This window comes from Callithrix jacchus, chromosome 7 (genome assembly GCF_049354715.1).
Source record: "Callithrix jacchus isolate 240 chromosome 7, calJac240_pri, whole genome shotgun sequence".
In the NCBI taxonomy this organism is placed as follows: Eukaryota; Metazoa; Chordata; class Mammalia; order Primates; family Cebidae; genus Callithrix; species Callithrix jacchus.
This window is the reverse complement of record NC_133508.1, coordinates 129717273-129740196: the sequence shown is the minus strand read 5'-3', so window position 1 is coordinate 129740196 and position 22924 is coordinate 129717273. Positions and strand designations below refer to the sequence as shown.

Genomic DNA, 22924 nt, shown 5'->3' with positions numbered 1-22924 from the left:
ACAGAATTATTACAGGTAATATTAGATTATGCCTTTAAAAAATCTTCACCAATATCTAACACTATGTTGGACACATAAGACACATTTTGGCCAGAAGTGGTGGCTCATACCTATAATCCAGCACTTTGGGAAGATGAGGTGGGTGCATATTTGAGGCCAGGAGTTTCAGACCAGCCTGGGCAACATGGTGCAACCCAATCTCTACAAAAAATACAAAAATTAGCCAGGCATAGTGGTGCACGCCTGTAGTACCAGCTACTTGGGAGGCTGAGGTGGAAGGATTGCTTGAGCCTGGGAGGCAAAGGCTGCAGTAAGCTGTAATTGTGCCACTGCACTTCAGCCTGGGTGACAAAGCAAGTTCCTGTCTCAAAAACAAAGCAAAACAAAAACTAAAATTAAAAAAACTTTAAATAAATTTCCAAGATACTTGCATATGACTACTAGTGTCAGTGTACGTGTGATGCTAATGTGTACGTGTGACGCTAATATCTATATATTTACTTTGTGAAGAGCTTTTTTTTTTTAACCCCAAAATCTTCTACTTCTGCTGCTGTTAAACCTAACATTTGTATTCCCTCAGATCCCCACGAGATGTTCTCTAAAAAGGGGTATTCCTGTAGGGGCACTGTCTCACAAAAAATTAAAAACAGCCAGGTATTTAAATACAGAAACAGAGGCTATAAAAATAAGCAAGCCTATATGTAAGTTCTTAAAACCATTTGTTAAGTTTTAATAATTTCCTCTCATTTCTCATTATTCTTCTTCAAGGTGGACTTTAAAATATTTTACATTAATAATAATAATAATACATTATTTGTTTGATTTGCTTGGCTTACCTTGAAATCATTTATTGAGAACATAAATTCTGGGAACCATGGTATTTGGAAGAAGTAGTAGTAACTGGATTTGAACAGCTGAGCAGGATGTCGCAAAATATATTCTGAAATAAAAATGCTATGTTAGACCTTATCCAAGGGTATAAATTACTTACTGTTAGAAGAACTTTTTAGGACAATTTCACTTTAAGATAATCCCATAAAATAATCCATAAGCAAGGCTTCTTTGGAACAATTTGTATGCTCTTATATCATATTATGAGTATTTCTGGTATTTACAAAATTTATACCACTTTATTTTTAAATTTTATTATTATTAGTTTTGAGACAGAGTCTTGCTCTGTCACCCAGGCTGGAGTGCACTGGCACAATCTTGGCTCACTGCAACCTCTGCCTCCCAGGTTCAAGAGATTCTCCTGCCTCAGCGTCCTGAGTAGCTAGGATTACAGGCGCCCACCACTGCACCTGGCTAATTTTTTGTATTTTTAGTAGAAATGGGGTTTCACCATGTTGGCCAGGTTGGTTTCAAACTCCTGACCTCAGGTGATTTGCCTGCCTTGGCCTCCCAAAGTGCTGGGATTACAGGCTTGAGCCACCACGCCTAGCCTTATACCACTTTAAATAAAAAGGAAGTTTCACCTAATGAAATTTTGACTCAAAAGGGAACAGGAAGCCCAAAAAACACTGCTTTTCCTCCAAGGTCATTATCAGTGACATACCAGTTTTCCTAGGAATACGTGGTGATGTAATATTCTGATGTTTATAAGATTTTCCTTACAGGTTGATTCAAATTGAATGCCTTGTTCATTTGGCCTCAAAAGGAACTGAAGTTTTTCCTATAAATTAATTCATGTATCTAGAAAACCCATTCATTCAATGAATATTTGACTATCTACTATGTGCCAGGGGAATCAGCAGTGAACAAAACAGAAAAGGTTCCCATAAACAATGCACTTACACAATAAATAGGTAACAAATACAAGATCACTTTAGAGAGCGATAATACTGTAAAGAAAATAAAAGAAGGCAATGTGATTGACAGTGATGTAAGGTGGGATGGAGGGACTACTGTGTAGTAGAAGTGATCAAGAAGGCCTCTCTGGGGATGCGATATGTTTGCTGAGTACTGAATAGTAAGAGGGAGTCAGCTGTGCAAAGATCTAGGGAGAACATCCAGGAACAGCAAGCAGATCCTGGGCTTGGTACATTCCAGATGCCGAAAGGCCTGTGTGGCTGGTGTATGATGAATGGAAAGAAGATGGTATATGATGAGTCAGAGAGAAAGGCAGAAGCCTGATCATGTAGGACCAGAATAGTAAGATTTTAAGTGCTTAGGGAAGACACTAAAGTTTTAAACTGGGGAGTAATATAATCATATATTATAAAAAACGTGTGTACAGGCAGGCATGGTGGCTCATGCCTGTAATCCCAGTGCTTTGAGAGGCTAAGGCAGGAAGACTGCTTGAAGCCAAGGGTTTAAGACCAGCCTGGGCAACATAGCAAGACCCTGTCTCTAAAAAATATATAAAAAATTAACTGGGCTTGGTGGTGTAAGCCTATAGTCCCAGCTACTTGCGAGGCTGAGGCGGAAGGATCACTTGAGCCCAGCCTTGACGTCAAGGCTGCAATGACTATGATTAGGCCACTGGAATCCAGGATGGGGGACAAAGTGAGACCCTGTCTCTAAAAAATGGGATAAAAAGAGTGTATGCTTGCATACTATGCAATCTTATTTTCCTTGCTATAAAAGTCATTTTTTCTTATTTCCAATTTCATAACTATATTCAACAGTTTTTAGAAACATAATTTTCAGATAAGTTTACCATTGTTATACTAAAGTTTTACAAAGTCATAATTGAACAAGATTTATTCACCCCTGCATTAAAAGATATCAATACAATTAAGGGAAAAATATAGGCAAATTATTTGAAAACCTCATATTGACCTGACAGGGTGGAAACTATTATTGATAAAATAATTCCAGAAATATTTCAAGTATTTTCTTGTTGAAATCACCAATTGCAATTTGTCCATATAGCACCACCAGTAAAATAACATTTACTCTAGGGTCCTGATCAACTGAACAAGCATGTAGTATGACTTCTGCTGTTTACTTCAACCTAGAAAAATACAATGACTCTCAGGACATTTGAATCCTAAGCATCCATCCTACTATACCTCAACAGCGATACTTCAGTTGGATATGTATCTAAAATTCATCTCTTACATTTATATTTACTTATATATTTACATAGTCATGGTCCCTTTCTTCCTTATCTGTTTAATTTTGAGAAAAAAATAGAAATATGTGGTTCTGAATTTTTTATTTCCTAGAGTCCTGCTGTGTAGTAGTAGTACTTGAACCTCAGAAAACTTAACAAGGGTAAAGAGTACAAAATGATAATTTTTTGCCAAAACCAAATAAAAATGTGCCTGGCCATTTTTCACAGGTCTTTAATCACTATTAAGTTTTTGAGAATTCTCTTGAAAATAGAGGTTCTCAAAGTATCATCCATGTGAATCTCTGGGGATTCCCAAGACCCTTTTAAGGTATCTAGGTGGTTAAAACTATTTCATAGCAATATTAACAAATGTATTTGCTTTTTTCTCACCATGTTGATATTTGCACCAATACTACAAAAACAATGATGGTTAAACCCACTGCTACTTTAGCACAAATCAAGGCAGTGGCACTGAACAATACTAGTAGTCATCCTATTCTTCACCACCACACACTGGTGGCAAACTAATTAATTACATTTAATTAAGTGCTAGTTTCACTTAACAGTGTCCTTTATGAAATAGCAAAAAATATTAATTAAATTTGACCTTTGAGTACATGTTTTTAATGTTCTATGTGATTAAATAGAAAGTACACATAAAGCAGTTCTGTCATCTCAAGATAACACAAATACAATGATTGTCTCAGGGAAAAGCACTTCTACAATTGTTTGAGTTGATGGGTTGAATTAGCTCCTTTTTTTTTCTTTTTTGAGAGAGGGTCTCATTTTGTCCCCCAGGCTGGAGTACAGTGGCACAATCTCAGCTCACTGCGGCCTGACCTCCTGAGCTCAAGCGACCTTCCTGCCTCAGCTCCCTCAGGTAGTTGGGACTACAGGCACAAACAACCACACCTGGCTAATTTTTAGCTGCATTTTTAAATGCAACATCATTTTTTACTTCAAAGAAGGACTAACAGCCTATCATCAGTCAAACATTAGTATCTGACAGATAATCTCTTGAAAATTAGCAAAGTGAGCCTGTCATATCAAGGAAAACAATCATCAGTGTTTGTTGCCGTTGATAAAAATCACTTTCAAATGAACCTTAGAACTTAGGAAAACTTGTATCTGCTATTGTGAGCTTCACAGCTTTGCACTGCTTTAAAGGCTTTTCTGATGATATTAGGATAATGTCAAAGAATGTGATTTTTAAAATATTGTATGATAAATGTGTCAACTTATGGAAGATCTGCATAAATCAGTGAACCAACATATTCCAATGCATGATGATACAAAACCAGGCTGGATAAAAGATACAATAAAAGTGCTAGTGAGACCTGTGTGTTTTAATAGAGCACAGTATAAAAAATCATTTATTGTGATTTTTAAAAAAACATTGTTACCTTTAAGAAACCATTGGCTGGGTGTGGTGATTCATGCCTATAATCCCAGCACTTTGGGAGGCTGAGACGGGTGGATCATGAGGTCAGGTTTTCGAGACCAACCTGGCCAACATAGTCAAACCCTGTCTCTACTAAAAATACAAAACTTAGCCAGGTGCGGTGGTGTGTGCCTGTAATCCCAGCTACTTAGGCAGCTGAGGCAGGAGAATCTCTGGAACTAGGGAGGTGGAGGTTGCAGTGAGCCAAGATGGCACCACGGCACTCCAGCCAGGGCAACAGAGCAAGACTCTTATCTCAGAAACAACAAAACAAAACATTAATTTTTAAGTTTGATGTAGTATTAAAGAAAATCCACAGTTATCTGAGAAGGCTATTAAAATACTCCTCCCTTTTCCAATTACAAATCTGTGTGAGTCCAAATTTCTTCATATACTTCAATTCAAACAACATATTGGAACAGATTGAAGAGATTTGCAAAAATGTAAAACAATAACATTCTTTTCACTAAAATTTTGTTTTGGAAGATGTAGTTAGTTTTCATTAAAATATGTTATTTAAGTTATCATGTAATGGTTTCTTTTGATGAATTAGCATTTTTTTTTTTTTTTTTGAGATGGAGTTTCCCTCGTTGCCCAGGCTGGAGTGCAGTGGAGCAGTCTCGGCTCATCGCAACCTCCGTCTCCTGGATTAAAGCAATTCTCCTGTCTCAGCCTCCCGAGTAGCTGGGACAACAGGCTGTGCCACCATGCCCAGCTAGTTTCTGTATTTTTTTTTTTTTTTTTTTGACATGGAGTTTCGCTCTTGTTACCCAGGCTGGAGTGCAATGGCGCGATCTCGGCTCACCGCAACCTCCGCATCCTGGGTTCAGGCAATTCTCCTGCCTCAGCGTCCTGAGTAGCTGGGATTACAGGCACGCACCACCATGCCCAGCTAATTTTTTGTATTTTTAGTAGAGACGGGGTTTCACCATGTTGACCAGGATGGTCTCGATCTCTTGACCTCGTGATCCACCCACCTCGGCCTCCCAAAGTGCTGGGATTACAGGCTTGAGCCACTGCGCCCGGCCCTAGTTTTTGTATTTTTAATAGAGACGAGTTTCACCATGTTGACCAGGATGGTCTCGATCTCTCATCGTGATCCACCCGCCTCGACTCCCAAAGTGCTGGTATTATAGGTGTAAGCCACTGTGCCCGGCCAGCATACATATTTTTACATTTCTGTTTTGACTTCTAATACATGAATACTTATAAACCATATAATTAAAAGCTCAGTGGGATCTTTAATAATTTTAAGATCATAAAGAACCCCAAGACCAAAAATGTCAGAACTGCTGCTTTAAAGAATACTGCTATTTCTGACAGCCAAAGCAGTCAAACAAGGAAAGAACAGATTTCTAGGCTGTCAAGATTCATTATTGTTAAAGCAATGTCATTGCATTTTTCCCTTTATCCCTCCCCAAGTTAGCAGTAAATTTTTTTTTGAAGGAATAAAATTATGCAAGCAAGCATAAAGCAAAATTTTCTTAGATTCCTCAGGAAGGTTTAAAACCAAGGTATCTGTTATACACTGTCATGTGCTTCATGGTTTAGTCACTTAATTTTAAGATATCATAGTAACCAAATTTTGCTGTTCATAATCCAAATTGTCAGTGGCAAGAGTGAATTGTCATATTAGCAGTACTGTTTTGATGAAAACTTGAACTCACCTGTAAATACATTTGGATGAGGGAAGTTAATAACAATAAGCTTCATCACCATTTCAGGATAACAGATGGCAATTAGCCAAGCAATCATGCCCCCCCAGTCATGGCCAATAAGAACACATTTGCTATACCCTGTAATCAAGAAATAAATGTTGACATCATTAAAAAGAAACAGGTGAGTGCACTGTTACCTCACATAAAATAGTTACACTTCTGAAACACCTCTTTTCATTATCTTATCCTAATTATGCACTTCATACATCATTCAGTGGTTCCAAAACTTGTCTGTACATCACTTAGATAGCTCCACTCTAAACCTATAGATTGAGAATTTCTTCCAGGAACACACACACACACACACACACACACACACACACACAATTTGAAATAGACCAGTGTGGTGGCTTACACCTATAATCTCAACACTTGAGAGGCCAAAGCAGGAGGACTGCTTAAGTTCGAGACCATCCTGGGCAACACAGCAGGACCCCCCTGCCACCGTCTCTACAAAAAAAATAAATAAATTAGCCAGGTGTGGTGGTGCCCATCTGTAGTACCAGCAACTCTAGAGCTTGGGGTGGGAGGATCCCTTGAGCCCAGGAGTTCAAGGCTGCGGTGAGCAATGATCATGCCACTGCACTCCAGCCGGGGTGACAGCAAGACTGAGACCCTAGGAGGTACAAAACAAGCAAAATAAAATGTGAAATAGCTACTATTACTCAGTTCTTGTCCCATGGACCTGAGTTTGGAAACCATGGTAAAGACTGGATGTAATAAAGTCATAAGCAAGGTTATTTGTTTTTTCTTTCTTTCTTTTAAGATGGGGTTTCACCATGATGGTCAGGTTGGTCTTGAACTCCTGACCTCAGGTAATCGACCCACTGTGGCCTCCCAAAGTGCTAGGATTACAGGCATGAGCCACTGCACCCAGCCTGGGTTATATTTTGAATGCTCAGAAATTTCTAGTTATAGTAAAATTATAAATGTCTCATCTATGTCCAACTCATAAATATTTATTTCCAGGAAGCATCTATTTATTCCCTAACTTCATAAATCCTATGTACAACTCAACACAGAAAATTTGCCACTAATTTGGAACTGTGAAGTCACATTGAAGTAATAAAAAGTCAATTTTGCACCAGTTTCATTTCATGTAATCACTCAGTAATCTAAAGTAGGTTAAAATGTTGATTAATAGAGATTCCTACAGGATTTCCATTGTATGGATTGGTAAAATTCATTTGTAATTTATTCCTGGAGTACTTAAAATTGCTTAATTCTTTCAAGGAAGTACTTTTCACCATCACTCCTCACCACTATACTAATACACACACATACATCTTGTTTATATTAATTATTTGCCTAAACTTTTCATGATGACAAATTTAGGCCAGGTCTGACTGAATTATCACAAAATCTGAAATATAATTTCAAATCTGAAATCAGTGTCTGAGTCTCTTTTACTGTAATCAGACTAAATGACAATATTGCATGTGACACCCCAGACCTCATCCATTTTTTTCTCCCCCCAAAATTTTGGTCTGATCTATGCTCGCATTAGATTACCATAGAAAGTGCCTTTGATTTCATGGTATTTCTCATCATATTGGTTCCATTAACATACTGATGATAGCAGCTTGGTTTCAGTCAAAGGGGATATTGTATTAATAGACTGGATTATTGTTAAAAAATATTTACTCTCTCCTCCCTACTGTCATAGAAGGAGTCTACTCGCTGCCCCTTTGATTTTAGACTTGGCCATGTGATTTGCTTTGGTCTCATGGTGGCTGTATGACTTGAATTTGGGCTCCACCATATGACTTGCTTTGACCAATGGGCTGCTGATAGAAACTTGAGCTTGTGCAGCTGGGCTTACCCTCTACCAATGCCAGGAGAAAAGCTTCCCTCAGGCAGCCACTCCCCTTTATCTTGGGCTCCAGCCCAAGTCACAGAGAGAAGCCAGTCCCAGCTGGACCTGCAGCCTGAGGTAAAAACTAGAGGAGTCCCCCCTAAGGTTAACCTGCAGATCCATGAGCACAGGAAAAAATGGTTATGACCCTATGCCACCGAATCTGAGGTTGTTTGTTACACAATATTATGTGGTTCTAACTGATCGATACAACAGAAATAATGCAAGTGCTTCTGTATCTTATAACATTTTAAAATGAATATTTAGGTATGTGTTCTAAAGAAATAAATTTTCTAAGTACAATAATAAAATTTTCAATAATAATTTCTGAAAATAATAAACAGCATACATTAGGTCTATTTTTTTTTTTTTTTTTTTGAGGCAGAGTCTCACTCTTGTTGCCCAGGATGGAGTGCAAATGGCACTGTATTGGCTCACTGCAACCTCTTCTTCCTGGGTTCAAGCGATTCTCCTGCCTCAGCCTCCTGAGTAGCTGGGATTACAGGTGTCTGCCACTATGCCTGGCTAATTTTTGTACTTTTAGTAGAGACAGGGTTTCACCATGTTGGCCAGGCTGGTCTTGAACTTCTGACCTCAGGTGATCCGTCTGCCTCAGCCTCCCAAAGTGCTGGGATTATAGGTGTGAGCCACAGCACCCAGCCCATTAGGTCTATTTTAAAAAACAAATCTGAAAAGTCATTCTTGGCTGGTAGATGGAATAGTTGCTCCGGATACATCATTTTAAATTTCCTGTATAGATATTTTGGGCTGACTACCTGAAACCATGGTGACAGGATCCAGATAAATTTGGGTAGATGGAATACGCATCCTCCCAAGAAAAGAAGTCATCAATTCACAATTTGTTGAATGTTTGTCCCTTAAAAAGAGTTGTTTTGTTTTAAACTAACCTACCTAAAGAATCTAAAATATCCTTTATGTCTGTAATTAGACAGTCCAATTTATAATTCTCTCGATGAATGGGAGCATCTGTTTCTCCATAGCCTCTCAAATCCAGTGCTACAACTCGATATTCACTTTTAAATTCTCTCAGCTGGTAACGCCAAGAATACCTGCAGAAAAAAAAAGGAAACATTTAAAATACCATATTAACGAGTACAAAGAGTAACATTCAGATTTTCTTTTTCTTTTCTTTCTTTCTTTCTTTCTTTTTTTTTTTGGAGACAGAGTTTTTGCAGTCACAGCTCACTGCAGCCTCAACCTCCCTGGCTCAAGTTATCCTCCTGCTTCGGTTCCCAAAAATCTGAGACTACAGGTACATACCATCATGCCCAGCTAATTTTTAAAATTTTTTGTAGACATGGGGTCTCCCTATATTGCCAGGGCTGGTCTCAAACTTCTGGGCTCAAGTGATCCTAATGCCTTAGCTTCCCAAAGTGCTGAGATTACAGGTGTGAGCCATGGCACCTGGCCACATTTCAGATTTTCTCAGTGGAAAACTGTAAGAAATTCCTTATTTTTAGAATAGATATATAGTTGCAAGTCAGCAGGAAAGAGACCTACTTGAGAAGGAAACACTGACATTCTATTAAAATTATTTTATTTTTTTTTTACCAATTCCAGTAGAGGGTAACAAAGTGTCACTATTTACAGAAACTACACAGTATCAGATACTAAAATTAATGTACTTAGATATGTCTTAATAAGTCAATTTTTAAAAAATTGAAACAGAGTCTCACTATGTTGCCCAGGCTGGTCTCGAACTCCTGGCTTGAATGATCCTCCTGCCTTGGCCTCCTAAAGTGCTAAGATTACAGGTGTGAGATAACATGTTTGGCCAATAAGTCAATATTTTAAGCTTTTCTTAACTAGTTTATATAGCCACCAGGAAATCTGTACTGTGAATAGCTAGTTATTTTACAGCCTGAATTCCTAGATAATAAATTGATTATAAAGTGCAAAAAAGTGAGTGGGAAGATGAGCTTGAGAGTTTTAGCAAAACATCTGACTGCTTAATTGGCCCAGGACTTTGGTGGAGTAACATAAGTAAAATGCTTCTGTATTGCAGAACCATTTGATTCTCTGACAAAATTTACTAGATGAAATTTTATATATTTCTCTCAAAAGTAGATTTTACTCACCTTACTCCACTGTCAAATGGGTCAATATTTTAGTAATAACCACAGCTTATTTATGGATGAAAAAGTCTGAAGATTTTTTTTAATTATCACTGTAAGAATCTAATAATGAAACAACCATTTAAGATAAACCTTAGCTTGCTAAAGCAAAATGCTGTGGAGAAGATCCTGAACCATGTGTATAGGCAATAGTGATACGAAAAACATTTAACAACCAAAATGGCACCAGCACTGACCAATTAGAATGGCCACAGTGCTGCAGCCATGTTCCGGAGGCCACTGCTGAGGCAGGCATTCCCTTTCTGTTTGATCATGGAACTGTATAATTAATTGAAATAGATCCATGACCATTTTAGATAACTTACAGAAAAAAAAGAGACATGGATTTTAAAAAGTGACTCACTATATTATGGGACTCAAAATATGCATTAAAAAAAAAGCATCTATGTGCACATTTGTTCATAGAAATACAGTGTAAAGTTATCTGATACAAGCCAAATGGGAGATCATTGTCTGAAAATACTTTTGGAGTGCAGCAGGCAAGCTAACACAACCAAATGTTAAGATTATAAACCAGTGTAAAGATATTAATGTAAGATTAAAAACCAACAGGGAGAGGGAGGCTGCAATGCAAGGTGATGCAAAGCAGTAAGATCAATGTAACAGTAATCCCAGCACTTTGGGAGGCTGAGGTGGGCAGATAACTTGAGCTCAGGAGTCCAAGACCAGGCTGGGCAACATGGTGAAACCCTGACTCTACAAAAAATTAAAAAGTTAGCCAAGTATGGTATCATGTGCCTGTGATCCCAGCTACTCAGGAGCCTGAGGTGGGACAATGGCTTGAGCCCAGGAGGTGGAGGTTGCAGTGACCTGTCATTGCACCACTGCACTCCAGCCTGGGTGACAAAGCCAGAACCTGTCAAAAAAAAATCAATGTAACAAATCAACCATCTTACATCAACAGAAAGATTATCAGGAAGGGTGTCAGACACAAGTTTGGAATTATAAATGGATATAGAATTTTTGACCACTAGGATATTTATGATTTATGAAAATCTGCCAAAGCATTGCCAACTAAGATGGATTTGAAAATGTTAACAAAAAACAAAAACAGACAATAGAACAGCAACAAAAAAGACAATGTTAATAAACATGTCTTTTTTGGCTAGGCTATAGTAATGTTAATCTTGTCTGTGGGTTGTAACAAATAAAGCAGCTTGTTTCTTTAAAGATACACATCTGTCAACACATGTGATTGTATTATTTTCTCATTTGAGTTACTAAAATTTTGAATTGATTGTTTATGTTTTCATAACTGGAATCTAATTATTCCCTCTTTATAATTCATCACACCCAATCAATAAAGTTCTGTGCATTTAACCTCTTAAATATTTATTTAAACACTCCTGTCTACTATACTATCATCATCTTAATTCAGACCTCCATTTAGGCAGCAGCCTCTTGCTTGGTCTAAGTGTGTCCCTTTCATTCCCCCTCTGCTCTATCTTCTACAAAACCAGAGGGATGTAGCAAAAACAACCAAACTCATGTCATTTCCCTGCTGAAGATCCTTTCTTGACTCCCTGTGACTCATAACATGAAGCCCCAGCTCATTATTCTGGCAGAAAAAATATCCGAAAGATTTGACTATTGCCCACTCTTCCAGCCAGAGTACTTTACCTTCTCTGTCAGTTGCTTTATAACAAAAAGAGCTAACATCTCTACCATTCTTACTACATGCCAGGCCCAATTCTAAGTGCTTCTTGTATTGTAATATTGATCTTCAAAACAATACTAAGAAGTAGGTATTATTATTATCTTCACTTTACAGATGAAGAAACAGAAGGAAAGCAAGGTTAATTGAAGTACCAAAGGTCACAGAGTCAGCAAACAGCAGAGCCAGGATTCCAACCCAGGGAATCCAGCCCCAGAGTCCATGTTACACTGCCTCTGAAGCACTAGGTTGAAATAGGCGAACAAAGAGGGATATTGGCTTTTGCTTTTATGACTTTGTTCATGTGGTTTCCTTTGTCTGAAAGACCCTCACTCCTCACCATTCCCCTATTACCCCACAATCCCTGACTCTCACCCTTCAATTAACTCCTCATCACATTGGGCATCTCTTCTAGGAGACTTTCCAGCTCTTTCCATTACAGCTGGGGTGGGTGAGCCAGTTTAGTGCTTTTGCACTTGTATGGACACTCTTCAGTGTGGGGTACACGTCACTGTTGAGACCTGGCTCTTCCACGAGATTGTTTCCTGGGTTGGCTATGAGAATATCCAGCCCTTGTAGGTGCTTTATAAAGATTTGTTGAGTGAGTGAAAGAACAAACAAATAAAAACACAGTAATGATAGTGCTACAATTATCAGTTTTATAGTAGGAATTTTGTCCCAGTTTGAACCTTGAGACAATGACAGCTAACGGTCCCAAATTCCTATTGGGGAATTTGTATTCAGTTTCTGTTGAACTCCACGTTGTTTCAATACCTTAAGGATCCGTGTCTTCATTTAGAATTTAATTAGAGATTTCAAGGTAGAATTTAACTTAATCCTGCAACATTTTACATTTGGAATTGGATTACAGATACCTGCATGTCATATCAGAAATAATTTAAATTGACTTAAAAATAAATTCAGCTACTTCTTTTAACAATGAGTGAAGCCAAACAATATAATAAACAATTCTAAGAAATAGGGCAACGGCATATTTTTAATAAATTACTAAAGGATAATTTTTAACTGTCATCTTCTGGACTTCATAAATAACACACATTTGATTCACACATTAGCCCTGAACTGAAAAAGAGAAGTCACCCCAGTATTAGGCTGATGGACATATCATTAATGTAAATAAAGCAAAAACAATCTCCTTGATATAGGAATGAAGCACATTACAAAAGCAGTAACCCTGAAAATATTATAAATAAGCAAAATTATTTTCATCCTCATTGCCTTTTTTTCTGGTAGCTTTAGTTATATCAGAGGACACTGAGGAAAAATAACCAATCTCTTTCCCAGCGATTGCTCTTTACCTAAGGAGGGCTCCTGGTTTTACCAGGCTAGCCTAGCCACATTCAGACGTAGACTATCCTCCTCCTCTTCACCACAGAGAAAAGCCGCAGTTGGCTTCTGCACTCAGCTGTATGATGGAGGGCCCTCACTCGCCTCAGCACTTGAGTGGTGACGCATACATTCCATACAGCTGGAGATGAAGACGGCTCAAAGAAATTGCCTGCTTCAGCTCAAAATATTTTTAAAGGAGATGCAAATTGGAGTGAAGAGAGTGGGAGAAAAATCATCCTTTGACAAATACCCTTATTTGGGTTAATTTAGTCAAAGGTCCTGTAGATGTCTATCTTGTTTAATATTTCTTTTAGATTTTAGGAAGACCCAGGATTTTATTGTTACTGTGTAGCAGCTAATCATATACATTAAACATCACCATTTCTCAACAGCTATTCTCAGGAAATGATAAATGCAGATAATATGTTTTATTTGTATGGTGCTTTTCTTTTTAAAAAGCACTTCCACATACATGATAAATTCATGTTTCTTTTTTTGTTTTCATTGTATCCAATATTTCTGACCTACTTGACCTATAATCAAGCATATACTTTCATATGTATTTAGGCAAAACTTAATTGCTAGAGGAATAACATTTACATTTGTAATGTAAATTGAAATTGATTTGAAATATCATGTATGAAGTATTTTTTTGGACTTTAAAATGAAAAAATTAAAATAAAAAAGAGATTTATCCTAAAACTTAAGCCCTAGAGTTTTTCCCTAAATTCTAAGACCCCCCCTTTTTTTTCTATTGTTTCCACGAGTACCTCAATGGATTGACTAGACCTCATAATGGGTAACATTGGCAATTTGATTAATTGAAAGAAAGAGTGAGCATCAACAGGGGTCTTGGTTTAGAGTAGAACATACTCCAGAGATATGATTACCAAAAATCTCCATCTAGTATTTTTGGATGCTCCCTAAACAACCAGGTAGCTTTCAGATTAATGACCAGCAAAGTTCAATGAATTCAATATTATCTATTTGAGTAGCTGAGCTATCTGCATTTGTAGTTGTTGCTGTTTTAAATTCTAGCAATGTTCTTGCTGAAGTAACAGATGACAGACTTAGTGAATAGAAGGGACTCATGCCTATCTATGGTCTTCACATATGAAGATCTTAATTTATGGCTTTTCAGAGTGAACATATCTCTAGAAACTTTCCAAAAACTAAACCATCCCTCACAATGACCAGATCCATTTTGGATACATTGAAAACTTGACTTTGCTGGAGCAAATGGGAATGATGTACAGGGACCAGTGCTGGACCCCTCCTAGGCTGTTTCATCACCTGAAGATTCTAGGATAAGAATCACCAGCCATTTCTATTTTGCAAAAGGGCTCTCATGAGGAGTAAATAATGAGACATGACTGTGAAAGCCATACACAAAATCTCTTCGAACATGACAGAGAGCATCTACTGATCTGCATGAAAGTGACTGTAGGTTCATTTTTATCTTCGTGCATATTGTTCCACATGTAAAGAGGTGAAGTTCCAGAGGAATAAGAATGGACAAATACTGGGGTTGATGTGAGGTAGAGAAAGAAAATAGCTTTCGCCAGGTGCAGTCGCTTACATCTGTAATCCCAGCACTTTGGGAGGCAGAGGCAGGCAGATCACGAGATCAGGAGTTCGAGACCAGCCTGACCAACATGGTGAAACCCCTTCACTACTAAAAATACAAAAATTAGCCGGGCATGGTGCCACACACCTGTAATCCCAGCTACTCAGGAGGCTAAGGCAGGAGAATTGCTTAAACCTGGGAGGCAGAGGTTGCAGTGAGCTGAGAGTGTGCCATTGTACTCCAGCCTGGGTGACAGAGCGAGACTTCATCTCAAAAAGAAAAGAAAATAGCTTTCAACTCTTTTGTTTCTTTCTAAAAAGTGAAACACCATATCCCTGATGCAGATCATGAATTTTATTTAGGAAGATGATTTAAAACGTTAGGTTAGGGTATTTTTATATTGTTGGCTGACTTTCTAACACCCTCTTGAATGTTTGTATAAGGTATGAAATTTGAATGGTAAAAATCAATGCATGTTATGGGATGAGACTACTATAATTCCTACAGAGTAAGAACAAACAGCAGAGGTCAGCCCTGACTTTCCAGAACAAGGGGCACCTGACTTTCTGGTACTGCCAATTTTAGAAGGATAGCTACGAGGCTTAAATGAGATGGTATATATAAGACATAAGAGTACCTGGCTCGGGAGGGGAACAACACACACTGGGGCTTGGAGGGGGTGGGGAGAGGGAGAGCATCAGGATAAATAGATAATGCATACTGGACTTAATACCTGGGTGGTGGGTTGACAGGTGCAGCAAACCACCATGCCACATTTACCTATGTAACAAATATGCATATCCTGCATGTGTATTCTGGAACTTAAAAATAAAAAAGAGAGTAACTGGTTCATAGTAAATGATCAGAAAATGTTAACTATTATCATTATCAACAGCAAAGTTAGGAAATTATTATCTGACACATGGATCTCCACACTGAATGAATGGGAATGAAGGAAGAAAATGAACATTTATGGAGTATTCACTGGGGCCATGTGAAAGATTTTTTCATATTTTGGCTCTCTTCATCCTCACACAACTCTGCAAGATTATTGTAGATGACTATGTGGGGTCCTGCAGCAAATTAGTGGCTGAGCCAGAATGTCCTGCCCATGCTACATTAGGCAGATTTGACCAACGCTTCTGAGTAATGTTTTACTGTGAACTAATCATGCCATACACTCCAAGAGGTGAGTCCACATGCATATGCTCAAATTGCTAATCTACTACTTCATTAAGCTGTCTTCAAATGAAAGAATAAATCAAAGCATGACGTGCAAATGACCTGTTTATGTATGCACATGAATCCAGAAGGGAAAAAAATCTTCATGCAGGGAAAATCTTCTAAGGAAGACTTCTTAATCTGTCAAAATTATTAGGTATAGGTGTCTTTGCCATCTTCCACTCTTTTCTTCAGTGCCTAATACCTCCTAGTACACTAATATCCTCAATACATTTATTAATAAAGTCCCTTTCACTCACAAAGTATTAATTAAAGTGGGCCAGGCATGGTGGCTCACACCTGTAATCCCAGCATTTTGAGAGGCCAAGGTGGGCAGATCACTTGAGGTCAGGAGTTCGAGACAGGCCTGGCCAACATGGTGAAATCTTGTATCTACTAAAACTTCAAAAATTAGCTGAGTGTGGTGCACACTTGTAATCCCAGCTGCTCAGGAGGCTGAAGCAGGAGAATCACTTGAACCCAGGAGATGGAGGTTGCGATGAGCTGAGATTGCACCATTGCACTCCAGTCTGGGCAACAGAGCAAGACTGTCTAAAAAAAAAAATGTCTTAAGGTAGTAATCCTTTAGTGCTAAATGCATGGTTAAATCAGATTTTGAGTGACATAAAATCTTTAAGATTCTAAAGGAGACAAGAAATCTGTAATGGTGGAATTCTAGGTATTATAAGATAGTAAGGGAGAATTTTGGGGACAGGATATTGTCCTAGATCTTTCAAAATACACTAGATAGTTACCTTTGAGTCAACTAAGGGAATTGGGCTTTTAAAAAAAATCAATTTCTTGACTTATTTGGTTTATGAACTATTTCTTACAGCCCTGTGCTAGCAAAAACTGGTTTTCTTTTTACTGCCATGATATGTACCACCTCTTTTAAAGATGTTCATAAAAAAAAAAAAGTTTAAATGTATGTTGCTTTCATCTGTACTTATTGGGCCCGTTGGGGTCAATGGAGAATAGAACACTCCCCTCTTCGGTAACTGCTGTCTGAATGTGTTCTCCCAAAATTTATATGTTGAAGTTTATTTGCCTCCAGAGGACACCAACAAGGCATCATCTTGGACACACAGACATGGACGTCACCAGACTCTGAACCTGCTGGTGCCTTGATCTTGGACTTCCCAGTCTCCAGAATGGTGAGAAAGAAATTTTTATGCTTTTATAAATTACCCAGTCTCAGGTATTTTGTTATAGCAATAAAAATGAATGAAGACAGTAAATAATAATTGTATATTTTGGGCTCTAGATTTTCTTCCTAATGTGAACTATTTAAGTACATAATTTATCCTGCATTCATATAAACCTGTTGCTCTGTTCACAGGAAATAGTTCATTTTCAGTTTCCACAAGTCCTCTGCTCTCTGCCTTCTCCCCCAGTCTAACCAATAGCTTCCTGACTCCAGGTCTTTGTTTAAAATCTCCTTTCCCCATCCAGTGTTGTAGTTTGTCTATAGTAGATACTCTATACAAACTGTTTTGTTACTATTTCAGAAATTTGAAACATTAAAAGATACTTCTTTGAATCCTCAAAAAGTATATACATTTAAAATGGTAGCAGGTAGGTGTCTTTAGGAGGAAAACCATTGCTGTGATTCAGCAGCATTTAGGGATAAGAACACTGGGTACATGATCAAAAAGTAGGGTCTGTTAAAAGTCATTACAAGAGGCTTGGTGTGGTGGCTCACAACTGTAATCCCAGCACTTTGGTAGGCCAAGGTGGGAGGATTGCTTGATCCCAGGAGTTCAAGACCAGTCTGGGCAACATAGCAGACCTCAACTCTTAAAAACGAAAAACAAAACAAACAACGAAAACAAAAACAAAGCCAGGTGTGGTGGTAGATGCCTGTAGTTCCAGCTACTTGGTAGGCTGAGGTGGGAGGATTGCTTAAGCCCGGGAGGTTGAAGCTGCAGCAGTGAGCTGTGATCATGCCCCTGTGCCCCAGCCTGGGTGACAGGGTAAGACCCTGTCTCAAAAGTTGCCATGATAACAGTATTAAGAGGTGGAACCTTTAAGAAGTGATTAGGTCCTTTGGGCTCTGCCCTTATGGATGGAAATACCGCCATTAGGAAAGGGCAATTTCAGCCCCTTTTGCCTCTTTGCCCTTCCTCCTCTGCCATGTGATGTTGCAGCAAGAAGGCCCTTGTCAGATGTTGGCACCTTGTTCTTGAACTTCTCAGCCTCCAGAACTCTGAGGAAGTAAATGTGTGTTCATCATAAATTACCCAGACTGTGATATTCTGTTACAGCAGCACAAAATGAATGGAGAAAATAAGCCAAGTTTTAATGTAACAATAAATATTAGTAGGTAAGTTTACCAGAATTCTGGAAATCCATGAAGCAGCAGCATAAGTGGTTTGCCTCTTTCTCCAGCAGCAACATAGTGAAATCTTAACCCTGAATCCTGAAAGTAGACGGCATGGAATTTTAGTGTTGATTGTCAAAGAAATATATTTAGCATTTCCATTTTACTAAAAAAATAATCACTTGCCTTATTTTTTTAAATTTGCGTATTTACAATATCTTCATGACTCTTAATTGCCTTATTTTTAACATCAAGAAAAAAATGTACTTTTATTAATTTTCAAAAAGAAAAGCAAACCCCATGACCTATTAATAGGGTAAATTGACAGATTCACTTTGTCAACACTCCCTTGACAGTATCTTCTCTTCTTGTTCCAGTGCAAGGTCAATTTATATATTATGAGTTTTTGAAGCAATGTCACAATTTGTAATTTTCATCTTACTGTTGGTAACCTTCATCTTACTGATGTGTCACATTTCATTTCCCGCAAATGCTGCAGGATATGTAAATAATTCTAATCTGAATTTATATTTCTGCCATGTTTACCTCCTAGTAATCTACTTTCCTCAGCTTGCCCGTCAAGAGCTGTGCAATCAGTTATATAATTCACACCTCCTTCTCTTATTTTTAGGTCTCTCCTTCCCACATTATTATTTTGAGTGTTGCATGTTCTGTTCCCCTTGGTGCCTGCTCCTCATATCATGTCAGTGTGCATTTCTAATAACAGAATGCCCTGGGTGCTCAAGACTTCCCTCTGTGTGTGGGAGACAAGAAGACCCAAGGAAAATTTTAAAACATGGGAATGAGACAGGAAGTCAAGCAAATACTAAGCAAGCTGAATGGAGGAAAGTAGAGGGAACAGCAAGAAAAAAGCAAAAAACTCTGAAATCAAGCAAGCTAGGAAGAAACCAAGAACCAAAAGCTGAACATAGACATTGAATTTTGAATATCAGGCAACTCAAGCAACTGTGTTTTCAGATGTGAAATAATCATTTTACAGATTGAGGCCCAAAGATGGTAACATGGGCCATAAAATGGTTGAGAGCGGGACTGTGACCAGAATCTCCATCTTGACAACTCTCAGCACAATTTTCTTTCCACTCCATGGTTCTGTCTTTGGGGAAGCTCTTTAGGTGGCCAGCGACAGAGGAAAGGCATTTTATGAAATTCCAGATGATTCTTATACTACTTTTACTCCTCAGGTTGGACAGAGACAACAGATCTGACTTTACCCTCAGCTGCACAATGGCTTCCTAGAGGTTCAGTAACTTCTTTTATTGGTGGTGAGTCTTGGAGGATGAAATGCCATGGGCACTTGACAGGATTTAATTAACAGATACTTTATTGCACTGACTATGCACCAGGCACTGTCCTAAGTTTTTCAGTTTTGTTTTTACAAATATTAACAGATTTAATTCTTGTGTGGATCCCAGGCAAGAAAGAAGTTCTCCTGCCCTTCTGAACTTCAGCTGCAGGGCAATTTAGCTCCTAACAGGAAATCAGGACTTGGTGACTCCCCTTTTATGAGGCTGTGTTTGAAAGGCCTGTGAGTCACACTGCAGGGTGTATCATGGGAACTATTTTCCTCCACCACCTGGAGCCTCGGGAAACAGTATCTGTGGGCTGTGAGGAAGCTTGAACAATTAGAGTCTGCAGGCATGGCTGGATTTACCTTTGATTCCTTTCCTTTGGTCCCTGACTTCTTAAGTCTGCATTCCTCCCAGCAAACACACACAATTTACTTATTGTTTCATGCTACCTAAGTTGTCTGTGATCATAATAAACTAATGACTGCCAAAGACTTATTCTGTTTACTCTTATTATCTCTAAAATTGGGCAAGAACCTCCTGAGACATTAGGGTGCCACAAGGAACAATTCCCTACAGCTGATCTGAGCTCTAAAGGGCAAATGGGTGACAGGAGGCAGCTTCCCCTTGCAGTAGTTAAAAGAGCAGGATTATTCTGGGTTGTGTGGGGTCTGGGGACAGTAACAGAACAGGACCCTGATTAGAGAAGCGCGCGCGCACACACACACACACACACACACACGCACACACGACCCTGATTAGAGAAGCAAGCAAGCGCGAACACACACACACACACACACGCGCGCGCGCGCGCGCACACACACACACACACACACACACACGGCACACAGGGACCCGACCCCTCCTGCCGGGACACTAGGGGACGCTGAGCCGGCGTCTCGGAAGGAGCAGCCCGGCGCCCCCTGCCCTCGCGGCCGTCATGCTCCCTCCCGCTCCCGCCAGGCCCGCGCCGTCCTTCACCTTGATCCTCACGTAGCAGTGGGTGCCCAAGGAGGGGTCGCTCAGGCAGGCGGGAGGGTGCTCCCGGGCGGGCCGCCGGAAGGTCTGCGCCGGCCCCTTGCCGAGGCTCCACAAAAGTTTGAGCAGGTGGATGGAGGCGCAGAGCCCGCAGTAGCAGTAGACCAGGGACCAGAAGAGCAGGGACCGGAGCGTGAGCATCAGTCGGGGCAGGCAATCCCGCAGCTTCGCCATCGGGCGGCGGCGGCGGCGGCGGCTGCGGGGCCCGCTGCCCTTCCTCGGGAGCCGGAGAGCGAGCGCCGCTGCGCGCCAGGCCCGCCCGCCGTCGCCGCTCGGCGCGCGCCTCCCCCGACCCGGGGCTGCCGGCGTTGCGTGTCACCGCTGCGGCTCCGCACACGCGCCGCACCCGGGCCGGAGCGCGCAGGGGAGAGCCGGGCCTGCGAGGTGCGCCGGGCCAGGCCGGGGTGCAGAGCTCTGCCGTCTTCCGCGGAGAGCGAGATCCCGTTTCAAAATCGCCAAACTGTGGGGAAGATGAAGGCGAGACTTTCCCAAACCATCCTGGGCACCAGGGAAGGAAGCGCCACTCGCTCTTCTTTGTTCTCCATGTATCACGCAAAACTATTTCTTAGCAAAACATATATGTTCGTGTGTTTCAGTTCAGGGAACACAGGTCAGTGACAAACGTCCATGCTATTATACTTAAAGAGATTCCTCTGCACAAAATTACTCTGCACTCTGAAAGATACCAACCTTCCTCTTCTCAAAATCTTTCATGGAGCCATAATTTCTGTAGAAATCCGCCTATGCCTTGCCTGGCTTTGCCATAGCAAAGAGAGCTGCAACCTCAGGGATACAGTGAATGCTCCAATAACGTGAGGCCGCAGTAGCCTGGCCAAGAAGGCCACACACCCAAGGGTTCCTCCAAGCACTGGAAGCCTTGGGAGTGACAGTCCTCCATAGGTGTCTCAGCCTCAGCACGGATGTGGCCACTCTTGTCCTGATCAGGGTTCACATCCTCCACCGTCCAACACTGTTAGAATTTCATTAAGCCATTTTCCTGATCATACAATATCAGGTGCCAGGCGGGAAGGAGCAGTAAACGATGTTTGTACTACATTAAGGACAACTTTATTCCTGACAATCTTCTGAAGAGATTGATTCTCCAGCTAGGTTCAAATTTGTTAACAGCCCAGATAGAAAATGGCAAGTTGGCCTCTGTGGTTCTAAAGTCAAGCTCCTGGCACCCACTGATCTGTTTTCTGTCCCTATAAAGGTTTTTTCCCCCAGAAATATTGTATACATGGAATCATGATTGTAACTTTTTGTTTCTGTCTCCTCTGAGTATAATGTATTTGAGATTCAACCTTGCTATTGGTGAATTGGGTGTTTCTTTAACTACTGATTACTGTTTTATTGAATGCATATGCCACAGTAATTATTAGTTCTGCTGTTGAGGGACCTTAGTGTTTTCCCCAGTTTTTGGCTATGAGTCTACTATAAATTTTCACTGTGTGTGTAAATTTGTTTTTATTTCACTAAATATCTAGAAGTGGAATCACTGGATCAGGAGTTAAGCGTTCATATTTTTTAGGCGAAACTGTCAAACTGGTTTCCAGAGTGGCTGTACAATTTTGAATTTACTTTAGTATTGTGTGAGAGTTATACAATTGACCTTTGAACAAGGCAGAGAGGTTAGTGTTGCTGACCCCTCTCATATCTGGAAATCCATATATAACTTTTGAGTCCCATCAAATCTTAGTACTAATAGCCTACTGTTGACTAGAACAGTCAATTAACAAATGTTTGTGTTATATGTACTGTATTTTTATAATAAAGGAAAATGTTAAAATCATAAGGAAAATATATTTACTATTCATTAAGTGGAAGTAGATCATGAGTCTTCATCCTTGTCATCATCAGATTGGGTAAGCTGAGGAGGAGAAAGAAGAGGAGAGGTTGGTTTTCATGTCTTGGGGGCAAAGGTGGAAGAAAATCCATGTGTAAGTGGATGTGCACAGTTCAAACTCATGTTGTTCAAGGATTTACTGTATTTTGCTCTTCTTTTTCTAGGTTCTTGAGTTAGGAACTTATTGAGACCTTTGCTGTTTCTAATGCAATCATTTAGCACCTATAAATTCCTCTCAGTACTCTTTAACTGCATTATATATTTTTTTGTTGTTGTTGTTTTTGTTTTTTTGTTTCCGAAAGAGTCTCACTCTGTTGCCCAGGCTGGAGTGCAGTGGTGTGATCTTGGCTCACTACAACCTCCATCTCCCAGGTTCAAGCAATTCTCCTGCCT

At 39.7% G+C, this 22924-nt stretch overlaps 1 protein-coding gene across 1 annotated transcript in view; it reads right to left on the bottom strand.

Annotated features, from left to right (window-relative positions):
- Positions 1-20975, bottom strand: part of EPHX4 (epoxide hydrolase 4) — a 37039-nt gene extending 16064 nt beyond the window's left edge. Inside the window, exons 1-5 of the mRNA XM_002751079.6 lie at positions 20629-20975; positions 18354-18439; positions 8985-9142; positions 6167-6295; positions 837-940 (exon numbers count right to left, since the gene is read on the bottom strand). Coding sequence (XP_002751125.1) covers positions 837-940; positions 6167-6295; positions 8985-9142; positions 18354-18439; positions 20629-20859 — 708 coding nt within the window. The 5' untranslated portion in view covers positions 20860-20975. The remainder of the gene's footprint in view (positions 1-836; positions 941-6166; positions 6296-8984; positions 9143-18353; positions 18440-20628) is intronic.
- Positions 20976-22924: the final 1949 nt, after the last annotated feature.